At 48.9% G+C, this 15,672-nt stretch overlaps 1 protein-coding gene across 4 annotated transcripts; it reads right to left on the reverse strand.

Moving 5' to 3' along the window:
• Nucleotides 1-700: 700 nt before the first annotated feature.
• UBFD1 (ubiquitin family domain containing 1) lies at nt 701-15,565 on the reverse strand. Of its 4 annotated transcripts, XR_003003201.1 has the most exons (8): nt 15,382-15,565; nt 14,868-15,197; nt 13,770-13,978; nt 11,073-11,138; nt 10,806-10,911; nt 9,468-9,518; nt 7,861-7,916; nt 6,932-6,990 (listed from the first exon to the last, which is right to left on the reverse strand). XR_003003201.1 is itself a non-coding variant. In XM_024744489.1 (7 exons), exons 1-7 carry the CDS (start codon nt 15,404-15,406, stop codon nt 4,324-4,326), a joined length of 930 nt encoding a protein of 309 aa, XP_024600257.1. In that variant the 5' UTR covers nt 15,407-15,560; the 3' UTR covers nt 701-4,323. The 4 variants fall into 4 exon arrangements, 3 of the variants coding, with proteins under 3 accessions (XP_024600257.1, XP_024600254.1, XP_024600256.1); XM_024744489.1 differs by lacking the exons at nt 7,861-7,916; nt 9,468-9,518 and adding an exon at nt 701-4,434 and having other exon boundaries at nt 6,908-6,990; nt 15,382-15,560; XM_024744488.1 differs by lacking the exon at nt 7,861-7,916 and having other exon boundaries at nt 6,908-6,990.
• Nucleotides 15,566-15,672: the final 107 nt, after the last annotated feature.

The following is a 15,672-nucleotide window of genomic DNA, read 5'->3' on the forward strand; positions in this document are numbered from 1 at the left end:
CAGCAGGCAACATATAGCACAGCCCCACCCGTCCCTCCCTCCCATATAACAGTCAGAGGCTTAAGAATCTAACAGTGTTGTTTCAGGATTATGAGGTATTGGAAAAGTGGAAAAGAGCCAGGAAGGGGCAGTGAGACCAGGAACATTTACAACGCAAGGGGAAGAGAAGAGAGGGTTCCAGTGGGAATGGTGCTGGGTCAAAACCAGTTCTGACAAACTATAGTCACTCTTTGTGCCAAGGATTCTGCTTTTGTCCCATTTTTGGTAACAGATCTCCCCCCCTCCTCCTGGGTCTTTGTAGCTTGAGGCTAGAGCTACAGCTCCATCTCAGTGTTTCACCAAACATGTCCTCGAAGAGTGAAGTCACACGAGGCGCTAGGCGCTAGGCGGGGGGCGTAAGGGCTGGGAGGCAGCTTCCCCTCCAATGCCTGGGGGCCGGGCCAAGGAGAACAGCCCTAACAGGGATGTGGCTGACTGCCGAGGTGGTAGTTTGACTAACACAATGTAAAACAAGTCAAACCCCTTTATCAACTATTTTCAGCAGGAACAAACTTGGATATACTTATACGCCAAATAAGTAAGATGGTAACATGGTATACACCACAGCTGGCCAAAAATGGCTCTGGGCTCATTTCCAAATGTTGGTCAATCCCCAGTACAGATTAGGCGCGTGAAGAATTGGAAGGAAAAGGAGACGCAATTAATTATCAAACTTTAATTGATAGACTAATCTTACAGGATAAACAATAAGACAGCTAGTCAAGGTTACACTTAAAAAAAAAATCCAGCAGCGCAAATCTAATAAGACTAAATACGTTCATCTCCTCCCAAACAGGCATTTGATTAAAAACAAAAACCAGAACAGAGCGTACACCACAAGGAAAACATGGTACTTATACATATCGTCAAATAATTCTGCAGAACTGGTTACGAAACGAAGAGATTCTTAGAAATTCAGAAAGCAGTAGAACCACCCAGCCTGGCAGGTAAATTTGCCAGATGTCGCGCGCTTTGGAGGGCTCCTGACCGCCTGTAACTTCAAAAAGGCCACCAGGCCCCTTTAAGAAGGAAACAGGGGCCAGTCCTAACTGGAGATGACTTTTTCACAAAGCCTTAAGACAAAGGGACCATCTTTTCCCAAGACAACAGGCATGAGCAGAGGCAAGGAGAGAAAGAGGCGTCCCTCAGAGGATGCAGTGGAAAGCAAGCCGCCCTTGCGTGGCCCTTGGCACCTGGGGTCCAACCCACGCCCCACGCCCTTCCCTGCCCCCGGCAAAGAGGGCGGGCCAAGTGCGGAGCCCAGGACCGCTCCTCTAGGCACGTGGTTAGAGTGAGAGTAAGAAGAAAGGCAGCCCCTTCCGGCTGAAATACGGCAACTTTTCAGAGACGTGGCAAAGTGAGTTTCCTTGGCCCTTGTAATCTAAAGCAGCAACTCCGGAGAAAGTGCATCCTTAGTTCAGTTCGACTTCATTTAAAAAGAGCTAATGCTACTTGCTAAAGGCCCGTCATCGATTAAAATACTTAATACCAAAGAGTTCCAGCACGTGTCGGGACTGTCTTTCTACATTTTCTGACTGGACTGACCGGAACAGAGCTGAGGGGCCAGGCGGCGCAGGGACAAGCTTGTCACTATCCTGCCAAGTCGCCTCAGGGAGGGAAGGAAAGGCAGGCTGCCTGCGAGCGAGCGAGCGAGCCCTGCAGGGGGACCGCCGGCACGACCTCCCGAGAGAAAGCAGCGGCCTCGGCCACCCTGCCCTGCACGCATGCCCCGGGCCGCGGCGAGGGGATCACAGCCAGGGCTCTGCCCAGAACGCATCCTGAGGGAAAGATGAGCACCGTGGGGCTCCCGAAGGGCACAGAGTCTCAGTTTGCTAACCCAGGTTTAGTCAGCACGTTCCGGCCCGTAAGAGGATGATGAAGCGACCACTCACCGGGCTGAGCGACAAGCCAGTGAGCACTGCTGGGACCCAGGCACGGCTGTACACCCCACACTCCTCCCAGCAGCTCCTGGTGCCACCCCCTCGGCTCTCCGGGGCTTCCAGCAAGGTCTCCACGGAGTCGGGAGCCAGAGCCCAAGATGGTTCCAGCAGATTTAGTGAGCTCTGTAAAGCAACACTCAGACAGGTCCATATGAAAAGATGTCATTTACATTATTTATATATCTCCAAGTAAGGAAAGAAAGCACCATTTTACTTAAAATGAAAAGGCTCACACAGGCTTTGGTCCTGTCTTGAGATGACACCAGCCTGAGCGAGAGGCGGTTTGGCCCTCGGGGAGCAGGGAGACGGACGGGACACACGCTGTCACCGGGAGGGAGGGCGTCAGGTGGCACGGGCAGCCGCACAAGTTGGGGAAGTGAGGAGACCTGGCAGGAAGGGCCTCAGAGAGCAGCCCCACGCGGCCAGTCTGGGGACGGAGACGCGTGCTTCAAGAGAGCAAAAGCAGGCGTGTGGCACTGTCAGGATAAGCCTCCGGGACAGGGACGCCGGCCAACAGAAAGGGCAGTATTCAAACTGAGGTGACGCTCTTCTTGCTAAGTGACCGTTTCCTCTGTAGGCCTGTCAACTGCAGAGGGAGGCTTCAACAAGAAGCAAAGAAGCACTCTTTTCTCCAGGAGCTGCGGGCCAACGAGGACAGAAAAGCTAGTCACTGCTCCTTTTTCAAGGATGAAGGCAGTTTCCTGAACACTACACACTTCCCATACATACTTAGGCCCCCCAAAAAAGCAACAGTAGGTTTTCCTGCCCAGATGCATAACTTGGCATTGACTACACCACGAAAAGCAAGAGTCTGTCTGGATGGGCTGGATTCCTGAACTACAGCTTAGAAGGGAAGGGCGCAGAATATCACCATAAACTGGCTCACAAGGAATAGTCATCTTAGGCGAACACATGCTAATACATTTCACAGAATGAGGGGTAACAGTCTAGAATCCAAAATGTGAAGTTTGGAACATCTCTCGCCAAACCTTACTATGAGGGCCTGCACCAGTGAGACAAGAATTGCAAAGACAGCAGCAGGGCAACAGCGAACAGCACGAAGGGTATCATTCACCAAGAGACCGTCCCTCATTCCAGAGTCAACCAGGCCATCGGGAGACAACAGAACTTCACGTGGACGAAGAACATAGGGGCTAAAACCAGAAGAGGGAGAGCTAATCACGAAAGCCATTTATCCCATTTTCGATGTTTAAATACATCGGCCAACCCACTAGGTCAGATGTCTTCTTCTTGAGAAAGGCAGCATCTCTGAACCTGGGATGAAGGACACTTGAACATAACACATGAGCAGAAGGACCCAATGGAGACGCGTAACTGAAAGAATCATTGGACTGCTAAAGACTTTCTCGAAACTTCTAAGGAAAGAAGGATCTGGGTCTGTGGCTGTAGGGCTGTGTAACTGGCTTCCACCTGGCTCCTCTCAAAGAGGTCTTTGTCGGCATACCCAGGCATACCTGTGCCAGGCTGGGCCTCAAAGCCGAATCAGTGAGGGCTGCAGACAACCGTCAAAGCAGCAGCGGATCTCCCCATAGATCGGGGCCCAAAGGGCAAGACGTTCAGACAGGAGCCACTGGGACACGCTCTGCTGCTCGGCAATCACCACGGCCAGTGCGAGCGACCCCGACTAGACCCACAGCTCTTCCTCTCCCGCCTAGTGCTCACGAGCAGCAGCGTGGCAGGAGGGAAGCCAGGAAAGGAAGTGGTGATGAGGTACAAAAGGAGGAACTGACATCTTTGGGTTTTTAAAACATAAATTCCAATCTAGGAAGTGGGAAAATAAAAAGGGAAAGAATTCATTCTGAATCAATGGACAGAGAAATATGGCTTACTAACCCCACATTCTGCATACAATTTCATATAAGAGAGGGAAAAACCCACCCCAACTCATCACAACGCAGTCCAAATGTTTGCAACCAAAGAGTCATGAAAATATTTCAGGTGAAATCACTTAAAAAAAAAAAGAAAGAAACCAGAAAGCTTTTGATCATTGCTTTCTAAACAAAATTGGTAGATCTACTCTCAAACACACTTAAGAGTATTCCACACAACATGTTCAGAATTCAGATTTATTGATTTCCACCATATTGACTTTTAAAAATGGTATGAAGCTGACTGCAAGAAAGGGAACTGGTGATTTTAAGTTAAAATTAAGCTAATGGTGAAAGTACATCACCTCTGGCTTCAGTCACCACATCACCTTAGATTGGATATAGATTTTTTTTGAACAAAGTTCCAGAACTCTGAAATCCAGGGATGCTGCAGGCCTCTCCCAGCAATGTCCTTCACTTTGGGTCAGTCTCCTGGGCCAGAGGTGAAAGTGCTTTCAAAAATACTGCCATTTCCCCAGCACAGTGTCTTTGATTGCATCCACATATTGAGTTGGAACCCAGTACACCCAGTAGTAAGAGGCTTCCGTGGGGCCCAACTGAAACGCCTGGAAGGGAAAAAGGAAAACCAAGCGGTACTTCAGAGGTCGGGAGACTGAGCAGACAGCACAACAAACAAGGGGAGGGCTGAGAAGTGAATTAATTAAAAGGGGAAGGGGGAAAAAAAACTGTGCACATGGGGAGCATTCTCCTGTCAAAAATAAATGGATAAATAAAACATAAAAAGGTGGGAGAGTTAAGCATAGCCGATCCTAAAGCGGTGGTTCCCGAACTCGCGCGTGCAGCAGAGCCAGCTGGGGGCTTGTTAGAACAGAATGCTGGGCTCCAGCCCTTAAAGTTCCTGGTTCCAGAGAGGTGGGGCGGGGCCTGAGGATCTGCATCTCTAACAAGTTCCCAGGTGATGTAATACTGCTGATCTAGAGACCAGTTTGAGAACCACTGCCCTAGGATAACTGTCACACATGCAGGAGGAAACAGACATGAGTGTTCAAAGCAGCACTGTCAGAAATGATAAAAACCTGGAAACAACCTACATATCCATCAGTAAGGGAACGCAAAATTAAAAGTGACCTACTCGTATGAATACTAGATTTACTTTTACAAGGTATGAACTGGATCTAGAGTTAATACAGACAGATTGTAATGTCGAACCAAAAAAATGCAAGTTGCAGAACGATACATACCATGATACCATTTATGAAAACTGAAAAAACACAAAACAATACTGTAGCTTGGTCATGGATATACGTGAAAATAAATGCACAGAGAGATGGGAAGGATCCACGTGATAAATCATGATAATGGCAATGGGGGGAGGGGAAGACAATGGGGACATATTCACTGCTGGTATATTTTCTTTTATTTAAAGCAAGATTGAAAACAAGTTACAAAATATTTACAATAGTCACTTCTTGGTGATGGATATATGGGTTTGTTATAGTACTCTCGGTCCTTTTCTATGCTTTTTAACATTCCTCTAAAGTGACATTCCCCCCCTTTTCTAAGGTGACCTGTGAATCTAGCTAGTGAGATGGCATCTGCAAAGAGGGAAATAAACACTCTCATTAGGACAAAGGCCAAGGTGCTACTTAATGGCGTTTAGAAAAGAAAGGGGGCGATTAGAACCCACCTCTGCCAGCAATGACTCCAGAGAGAGATCAGCATTTAAACTAAATACAAAGGCATTAGCCGTCCACACCACCTCCTTAAAAGATGTCCAAAATGGTCCACTCTACTTGTTTGAAATCCTTCTTCCCAGGCTGTCTGAAAACTGGGACTGCAAACCCTACTGGGTCAAACTGGTGAGACAGATGTTTCGAAAGGGAGTGAAGGGGCCCAACTGAAAATATTAAAATCCAACTTTTAAAACAGAAAAATTCACTGAGCAGGCAAAACAAATCACCTGCAATCCTTTAAAGACTACAGAGACTAGGGGCGGAAGGGCCGCCCGAGGGCCTGAAAGGAGTCCGTGTCGTCGTCGCCACTGCCCGGAGGACACCCATGAGCTGTGCACCCAGGGCTGCATGGCCAGCCATGGCCTGACGAAGCCCCTGAGCTGACAGACCCCGACAGGGCAGCAGAGGGGACACGACTGGCTGACCTCCTAGAGCCAGGGGACCTGTCATCTGCCCAGAGAGAACCGCCATACCTCGAGATCCCCTTTTCCCGGACCTCCCAACACCTCCCTGCGCCGTGAACCCTGGAGGCCAACCCACAGCTCAGACCGCTGGCTCCTGCTCCTCCCTGGGCTGGGCCGCCGCCGCCGTGGCTACATCACTGTCACCTCCTTAGCGAGCAAGGGAGGCAGCCCCGCCCGCACCCTATCACCGCTCAGCTCAGGTCCCTGGCACAGCAACTTCGGAGCAAGGTGGCTGAACTTCCTTTTTAAAGCAGTCCCTTCAACAGTGCTGGGAAGACAGGTGTCTGCCTAAGCTGCTCGGGGAGTCTCGCCACGGAACTCCTGCTCTGTTCTGCAGACCTGGGGAATGCCTCCAGACGTGCTGTCTGGGAAAGAGCAGCCGCTCTCTTTAGAGCACAACTCCTTGCTTAACCAGGTCACAGACTCCACCCTCCCCACAGGGTCCTCGGCCACTCGAGGGCTGCCCTCTGGGATAAGCAACATCACTGCAGAAAGGGGCAGCCTGGTGCCCTCACAGACGCCAAGGCGAGTGGGAGGTTTTGTGTCATACGCAAGACAAAACTTAAAATGAAGACCCACAAGCCATTAACCTCCTCTTTATATTTATTTTCCTGGTCTAAAAACAAAACATTACAGATATGAGAGATGCAGCAGAGATAAAGTGTCTCCCCTTTAAACTGCTGGGGGCGGGGTGCGGTTTGCAAAATAAACAGAACGAGGAATAGGTCACGGAATAAGTTCTAAGAATGGGAAGACAACATGAGGGTCTTAACCCTGCGCGTCTTCTCAACACTGAGTACTCTCCTCAGTGAAACATCCATCCCCTGTTGGAGGAGCAGAAGCAGGAGTCTAGGGAGGGCCAGGCCACGCCGGCTACTTACCATCATGTGGTAGTCTTCGTGTCCTTCGATAGGTTCACTGACCACATTTTTAATGGAACCCATGGGCAATTTCTCAGTCCGCTCTAAGTTAAGAGGGATTACAGTGATTATTAAAGGCCCCCCTGCTCTACTCCTGTGACTCAGTAGTCCCTCCTCAGGGCTGGTGGCTGGGGGAATCTCTCCCCACCCTCTAGGGACGACGGGAAAGATCTGGTCAGTGCACCTCCAGCCCTGCTTGGGAGTTGGGAACTTCTTAGGAGCAAATGGGGAACTGGACTTGACAGAGGTATATTAAAGGTTTCTGAGAGCAGAGGTATAGCTTGCCTGGTGTTACTCTGTAACGTCTGATGATTAATAAACACCCACGAAATTCCTCTGCACCCTTATTGCCAAGCCCAGCCCTGGCTGAGGTCTTTGGCACCTGGGATAGCCAAGGGGACCAAAAAGAGGCAACTGCATGCCCCTGTGACTTGTACAGGAAGGGGGATGCTTGGGGCTTTAAGACCAGTTTCTATCCCTTGATCCTGCTCACTCACCCTCCCCCCCATTCCCTCCCTTGGTCCCCCACCCCTCCAAATACACACACTTGAAGAAGTTCTCTGAGAGCATTCATAACCTCTTACGATTAACACTCTAAATGCCACTTATCACATGGGGTGAGAAGACATTTTGCAGCAAGTTTAAGGATGGCAGGTAAGAAAGAGGAGGCAGCGAGGGATGCCTGGAGTGAGATGAGACTGGAGGTGAGCCGAGGGCAGCAGGACAGGGCTGGCGGCAGGAGAGGTGGGGGCACCTACACAACAAAGCCACCGCCCAGAAGCAGCAGACACCTCAGGGAGGAGTTCTCAGCACACGGAGAAACCAAGCTGGAAAACTCATTACAGGCTTTGCAGAAAGCAAAATCTGGAAAACGAATAAGTTGACAAAACAAACCAGGAACTCAGAGCCCTGACCTGTCGTCTAGTTGGTGACTCGAGACATGTTACTTCCATCCTGTGGGCCTTGGTCTCTGAAAAATGGGGATGAGGAGATGGGACCTGAAGATGTTCATTCAGATTTTGACTTTCAGTGGCTCTAAAACAGTGACCCACAGGTAGGACCTGACCAGCACTTATCTTTAAGATGGAAACTTTTAAAAACATCAGCCATTTTGAATTGTCCAGAGATTTCACGCAAAAATATGAACTTCTGGCTTCTCTTGAAAACACAGAAGATTCAACAATCCTGGGCCCACATTCCTGAGCAACAGCAATCAGCTAGATTAGAGACTCGAGTTCCCTACGAGCAGGGCACATGTTCCCCGAGGCGGCTCCACGTGGTCACAGGTCCCAGTTCCTGCCTGGAGCTCGTTCTTCCCCCTCCACTGGGCCTGAGGCTGTCAGTGCTGCCTTCTACACACGCTACCGCAGAAGCCCCTGAGTGCCACTCGGTAAAGCACCCCATCGAGAAAGAGGCCAACTAGCAGCTGGGATGGTCACGTCAGCAGAAAGATGAAGCCAGTGGCTGGCAGCCAACTCCCAGAACAAGCTGTCCTCCTCGGACAGTGCTGAGGACACCCAGGTGACAGGACTACTGGGCTCCCAAGTGAGAAGAAAGCCTGAGGTACACTGACACAGCAGTCTGGGTGGGAATGGAAAGCCCGGCCTTGGTCAACCCTTGAAGACATGAATGTTCACAGCCAGGCTCTTTAACAAGGCTAGTGAGTAATGCGGCTCTCAACAGCTCTGAAGCCCTGATACATCAAGATTCTTCTAGAGCTCTGCCTTTGTGCCAAAGCAGAAAGGCAGCTGCTCCTACAAGCTGAAATAAAACCTCTAACTCACGTGTGGGAGGTTCTCTTTAGCCCCTGCAGTTACGATGTTGGTTCCTATACAACTTCATAACCTGAAAACACTCCCTGAGGAACCAACGAACACTGACACACTTAGTCCTCGTCCAGCTCCCCTGCCTGCACCCACCCTCTGGGCCAGCATCCTTAGCCCCTGCCTCCCATTAGGCTGCCCGAGTGAAAGTGCAAGCCTAGGAAGAGGCAGGCTCTCAGCAAGTCAATGCAATGGTGGAGAACTAAGCAAAATCACCTGCAAGGTCATGAATAAGTGACGACCTGACAGAGGCAGGGCAGCTCACAATTAAAAAAAACATGATGTGACAGGCTCTGCAGAAGAGAATGACCTGCTAAAGGGTTCAAAGGCCCCTGGGAATGCTGGGAAAGCCCTTAAATATTATGCACAACTTGCTTTGCCCATGCAGTTAGAGTCGAAAGTGAAATGAAGACTATAGCAAGGAATCATAAACTTGTTAGAAAACTCAAGCATTTTGGCCATTTCAGTCTTTGTTCATTTTAAGAATCAAGATAGGGTTGAAAACAAGAAACATTTTCATATTTCACATGATTAAAATCTCACTCCCCATCACCCCTACTCCAATTATTTTCCATAAAACTTTGGTCCCATTTTAAGCAGAACCATACTAAATGGCCTGTCTCTGAAACCAAGTAACCTCAGACGATGAGATCCCCTATACTTCTCTTTACCATTTACCTCGAACACTGAATACCTACAGTGCTGGCCAGAAACAGGTGAATTAGGCATGTTCGGTTCCCTCCAGGAATCTAACAGGGGGACAGACAAGTCAGAGAGTAATGAGTGCTCTGCGGATATAACGGGGCTCTCTATGAACAGAAGGGGCAGCAATTCATTTGGAGGGTGGGGGAGATATCAGGGAAGGCTTCATTAGGAGAGCACATTTAGGTAGGACCTCGGAAGACTTTGTTAACAACAGGAATGGGAAATAGGCATTCTGGGTAAGGGCACAGCAATGAGCAAAGACATGAGCTGTGCAAAGCACGGTGGGAAGCTCAGGGAGTGATGCAGTTGAAGTACGTAGGGCACAACAATGCAAGTGGGGCAGGAAGTGAGGTCAGAAACTTAAACTGGGCCCCATCGTTGAGAATACGGGACACTGTGTTTAGGCATTTGAACTTGGCCTTAAAGAGCGCAAGGTTTTTGAGCACAGGAACCAGTGAGGAAAAACCAGTACAGAAGATGGGGAGGACAAAAGAGATCCCAGATGGGGCAGGGATATAGGTTAATTTGCTTTAACAGACCAAAATTTGAGACGCTAGGAGTTAACTGGCACAACAGAGTGGCAAAGAAAGGGACACAGATAATTCTGGAATGTAACTGACAAGATTTTGAACCATCTGGGGGAAGGGAGAGGGAGGACAGTCAGAGACACTTCCCAGCAAAAAGCAAGCCTGATTCACAGGCACAGGCAGGGTAGGGGCGGGGAAGCAGAGGGCAACCAGGCAGGGAAGGAGGGGCAGGTCCCTAGTACAGGGGCAAACTCTGATCTACAGGAGCCAGGCAGGTGACATAAATTAATAAAGCTGGCTACAATAAAAGATAAATGAAACAGTGAGGACTACAGCATGGACCCCCTGAAACCACTGCTCAGCTCCGTCTGATCGTTGCCATGTGAAAATGCAGGTCCAGAATGGCTAGATCTTTTGCTTCTTTTCAAGAGAAGCACAAAAAAAAAAAAAAAAAAAAAAAAACTCAGATCCAGTGAAACCTCCCGATTTTCACAGATTGTGTGTAAACTCATAAAACCCTTGTCTGTGGACTAGACCTGGCCCTAAGGCCACACGTTTGGAACCTCTGGTTTTGGCTGCAACTGAAGAGCCAATGTCTGATGGATTGGTCCTGAGATCAGACTAAAAAGAATGAGGGAAGAGGGTCCAAATAGAAGGCGAGCATCAAAAAGCAAAGTTGAAAGCCAGGAGCACACAAAGCACAGTGGAGAAGGATTTCAGAATGAGGAGCAGAATTGCACCCAAGGCCACGCCCTGCAGGGTACGAGAGGCAGTGAGCCAGGAAGAGGTGAGAGCAGTCCGTACCTTTAGTGCCGATCCACAGCTGGTCTTGTTCTAGCTTAAAGGTAAGTCTCACTTTTCCCCCGGACTTATTGTACATGCCAGATAAGGGTACAGCTGGCAGGCGCTCCTGGAGACACAAGAGCATGGTAAGAGAGGGAGGAACCAGAAACAAGGCGAGACAGGAAAAGAAGACGGGACAAGACTCGAGGACCTGATTGCAGGAACCTTAGGAAGTCAGAAGGTGAGCCTGGTTCCTTTTCAGAATGCTCACAAAGGAGTTCGGCTTACCTGGGCACCCTTAACAGACGGCATCACATCTTCAGGTTTTCCTTTATCCAATACTTTCCTGTGTTGCTATAAGTCAGAAGAGATAATTAAATGAAACAGCTGACTGCATTTTGGTCTATTATTACCTCTTTGAAAAAGAGAAAAGAAAGCCTTAATGTTTTGGTTCAAAAGCTTTTTGTGACTACAGATATGGGTCCTTTGACACTACAGAGCAGTGCTGTCCAGCAGAAATTTCCATGATGGAAATGTTCTCTATCTATGCTGTCCAAAACAGTAGCCATGAGTCACCTGTGGCTATTAAGGACTTGAAACATGGCTAGCATGAGTAAGGAACTGAATTCTTAATATTACTGAATTTTAATCAGCCACATGTGGCTACCACATTAGACATCAAAGCTCTAGAGCAATCAGGATTTCCAGATTGCTAATTCAAATAAACTCTACTTCCTTCTCCCCCTCCCCCAAAATCACCACTGAAAGAATTAACAAACATCAAGATAAGACAGCCACAAAGGGTGCTTGCTCTCCTGGCATGTACAAAACAGGACAGCCGTTTCTGTCAACTTAAACTCCCAGAGAAACCTATAAGGATGCTGATAACCAGCTTAGCTGCCCTAGAAGGGGCACTCCTTCAACAGACGGAGACTCAGTCCATTGCACAAATCTTCCCCATAACCTCACCCTCAACCCCAGCTAAACAGAAAGCTCAGGAGCCACATTTCCAAAGAGAAATGCTGATTACTCTAAAGCCTGACATTAAGAAGTCTCTAACCCCACTCCCACCTCAGGAGTCTGAAGCAGCTCGTTAAGGGTTCTAATTAGGCTCATGGCCCCCTAAAACTGTTTCTGTCTGGCCCAAATGCCTGAGTCTTGTTTCCTCTCCATCTGTGGCTTTACAGGTACAGTCGCTGTCTGGTCAAGCTAGAACTGTAGGGTAACAAGTGGGTAGAGGGTAAACATTTAATCGAATTTAAGGACCAGGTGGCCAAGAGCCAGCTTAAACCCGCACCGGCATGGTGGAAACCCTCTGGCAGGAATAAACTCAACACTGCCAGACTACTAGCAAAAGGCCACTCTACATATCAGCCCTAGATTCTTGAGCAAGCTGATGAAAAGCCAGGAGAACGGGTCCCTCTCAGTAGGCCACGTTATACCTCATAACCGGCATCAGGAACAAAGCTGCGTGGATTAGAAGCCTAACTGGACTCACACCTCACAAGTACCTTTTGAAGAATTTTCCCTTCACTGTGGAGAACACTTCTAAAGCCTGTTAAGCTACCATTAGTAACTCAAACCTGTATTTAAGAGGCATGTTATGCTCCAAGGGTGTAACCAGTGGGAAGGCTCATTCATGTCTGACATATTCCTATTTGACAAATTCATACACTGTGGCAGGGGAAGATATGAAAATGGAAATGCACTCATTTAGTTACAAGACATTATCATCCCATATTTAGAGGCAAAAGTGTCCAAATAAACACATTTTAGATGTTAATATAGGTTTACAGCCTCTTATCTGAAACCCTAAGGACAAACGTTTTGTACTTTATAAAGTCTAAAACTTTTAAGAATTTTATGCACGAAATGCAGTTTTTCTTTTTTTTCGTAATACAGTTTTAAACTACACTACATAATATTCTTTGTGGAGTCTAGGATAGTACCTTGTTACCAAATATGTTAATATTTCGAGGGCAAAACATGACTATTCACACTAATTCTGATCAGGTTTTGCTGCCAAATTTATAAAAGCACTTGGGTTTTCAGACTCTTTTGGGGTTCTGGAAGCACATATAAGGGGTTACGGACCTGTAACAGAAAACTGTGTCCTTCTCACACTGTTGGCCATGTGCCTTGGTGCCTAAGGTCACTGAAACTGATGTTGGTCAAGGTTGGTTTACTCTCCTCAGGATACAGATTAAGTTGAGAATATCTATTTTCCTGGAACACATTAAGAGTAGCCAGGAGACTCCATAACTACAAGTGGGGTTAGCTGGGTGATAAGATCACAAGTGATGGTTCTTCCAAGCAGTTCCTTCCACAGTGAAACACGTTTACTTTTCCCAATCACAAAAAAGAATCCGAATGGCTACAATGAGCACAAAACAGGCTGGATCTCTTCCATCCAAAATGACCAACAAAGCATGTAAAAATTCAGGCCCCCATTTCACAGACCAGGAAGAGGGAAAAAAGAAAATCAGCAGAGTTATCTTCCTAGTCAGCTTCATTTGGCTTCCTGAAACAGTCAGTTTTAGAGGAACCTCTGAAAGCTATTGATTTCCATGCCTATCCAGAAAAGGGCTTGTTGGCGTGAGGGAAGCCACAAGCCAAAAAAACAAATGCAAGCACTTGTGTAAAATGGAGGATTAATTCCAACAGTGGCATTTTTCTCTGGCACTAAATAGGAGAGAAACCCACATCTGCTTCATTTCAGTACCTGGTCTAAAGCCTGCCTTTACAAAGGCCTTATCCTAAAGTAGATAGACTTGAGACACACTGACCCGCCAGATGAGACAAAGATGCAAATCTCAGGTAGTTGTCACCTCCACTCAACAGCCAGCCGCACCCAACTGCTGCCATAAATTTCCATCATGGGCCCTGTCCAAAAAGGAGCTTATTCTAGAAAGGATACAACCAGCCTAGGCTTGAGAGGACAAAGCCTCACACTTCCCAGGACCAACAATCACACGACAGACTCACTTTCTGCCTGCACAGAGGCTCCTTCTTGTTCTCTTCGGCCTTTGCGTCCTGCTGGGCAGCATCTTTGGGTGTGTTCACTGCTAAAACATCATTTATCGTGGAGCCAACCACCATGATCTTGGCTCCACTGGTGACTTTTATTTCTCTCAACGTCTTATCCTCAGGGACAAGTCCCTTATACATGACTTTCTGCATGGCAGGCGGGAGACCTTGAGAAAAGGTAGAGGACAGTGAAAGGAAGAAACGAAAAACATTCTTGCACAACAGACCCGAAAGTGAATACTGCTCTACTGCCAATTACTTTTGTGCACTCAGGCAATTCACAACCTCTCTGAGCCTCCAGAACTTCATAAGAGTAATGACAATAGTTCCTTCTGTATAAACTCATTTTAAGGACTAAGATATAATAAATACGGAGCATTTAGTGCAGCACCTGGTATTTAATAACTGATCAATAAATATCAGCTATTATTCATTCCAAGTTGTTCCTCAACCATCTCGTGACTCAAATATTAAGTGAGAGTCCACAAACCTCAGCGACATAGAAACCAATAAGGTTTCTGTTTTTATGGAGCTTACAGAATACGTGCAGAAAATGTAAAAAGAAAATCATTTCAGATGGCAAACTGCTGTAAATAAGAAAAAACTAAGTAATACGAGCATCTGTGAAGGAGCCAGCACGAGAGCTAAAAACAGTGTTTCCTAAACTTCCCTTATTAGAAGTACCTGAGGCCTTTGCTAAAAATAATTCCTGGCCACATTCCAGACCCACTGAATCAAAATCTCCAGGGGGAAGGGCCTAGGAGCTGTAAACTTCACAAGCGCCTTAGGTCATTTTATTAGAGATGTTAGAAGCACGAATTAGAAACTTGGGCCGAAGAGTCAGAAATGGACTTGAATCCCAGCTCAGCCACTGACTAGCTCTGACTTCGGGTCTCATTTTCCCCACCTGAATAACAGGCACATTACTACTTACTTGGGAGGACTGTTGTGAGCATTGAGAACGCTGATGCAAGGAAAGAGGCCAGCGCGGTGCCTAGCACAGCGTCAACACTAGGTAGGTGAAGTGGGAAAGGCTGTCAGAGCCACGGGGATTACCTGTAATCGAGTGAATCTTCTGTTTTAGCTCGGAGCCTGTGCTATCCAGGGGAAACTTCACGTCGTGCTTAGTCTTGTTCCAGATGATCTTCAGGTCCACCAACTCCCTGCCCGCGCCGCCGCCCGCGTCCTCGCCGTTGCTGACCGAGGCCTGGGCCGCGAGGTCCCCAGGGGGCTGGGCCGGGGCAGGCTGCAGAGTGCCTCGCGCGGCGCAGGAGTCCTCGGCCGCCGCCCCCGCCGCGGCTTCGGCCTCCAAGCAGCTGAGGGGCCGCGCGGGCCCCTCGGTCACCACGGTCTCGGCCTCCGTGTCCATGCCCGGTTCCTCCATGCCTGCAAGGGGGTTAGGGGGTGGGCGCTCGCCGCGAGCTGGGCCTGGGACCGGATTCTGCCCGGGCGCCGCCGGACCGCCGCTCCCGAGCCAGACTGCTCCCCCCGCCGCGCCAGGCCGCATCCCCCAGGGGCTCCCGCTTCACCTCGGCCCGACCCCGGCGCCCGCCACCCCCTCCACACTCACCATCCGGGGCTCCGGCCGCCGCCATGATGATTGTGTACAACACCCACCGCTCCCGCAGAGGCCGCCGGGAAAAGGCGAGCTGGCTGAGATTGGCCCCGGTAACAGCCCCTAATCGAGCACAGCCTGGCCGGAAACAGGTGGAGGTTTCTATGGAGACCCGCCTCCTCCGCTTCCCCGGCCCGGCCCCTGCCACGCTTTAGCTTTCAAGAACCCGGGGGGCGGGCCCGGGAAATCGCCCGTTCGCTGGACTCTGCCCCCTAGAGGCCGAGTGGGACCGCAGTCATGCAAGGG

Source organism: Neophocaena asiaeorientalis, unplaced genomic scaffold (genome assembly GCF_003031525.2).
Source record: "Neophocaena asiaeorientalis asiaeorientalis breed wild unplaced genomic scaffold, Neophocaena_asiaeorientalis_V1.1 scaffold91, whole genome shotgun sequence".
In the NCBI taxonomy this organism is placed as follows: domain Eukaryota; kingdom Metazoa; phylum Chordata; class Mammalia; order Artiodactyla; family Phocoenidae; genus Neophocaena; species Neophocaena asiaeorientalis.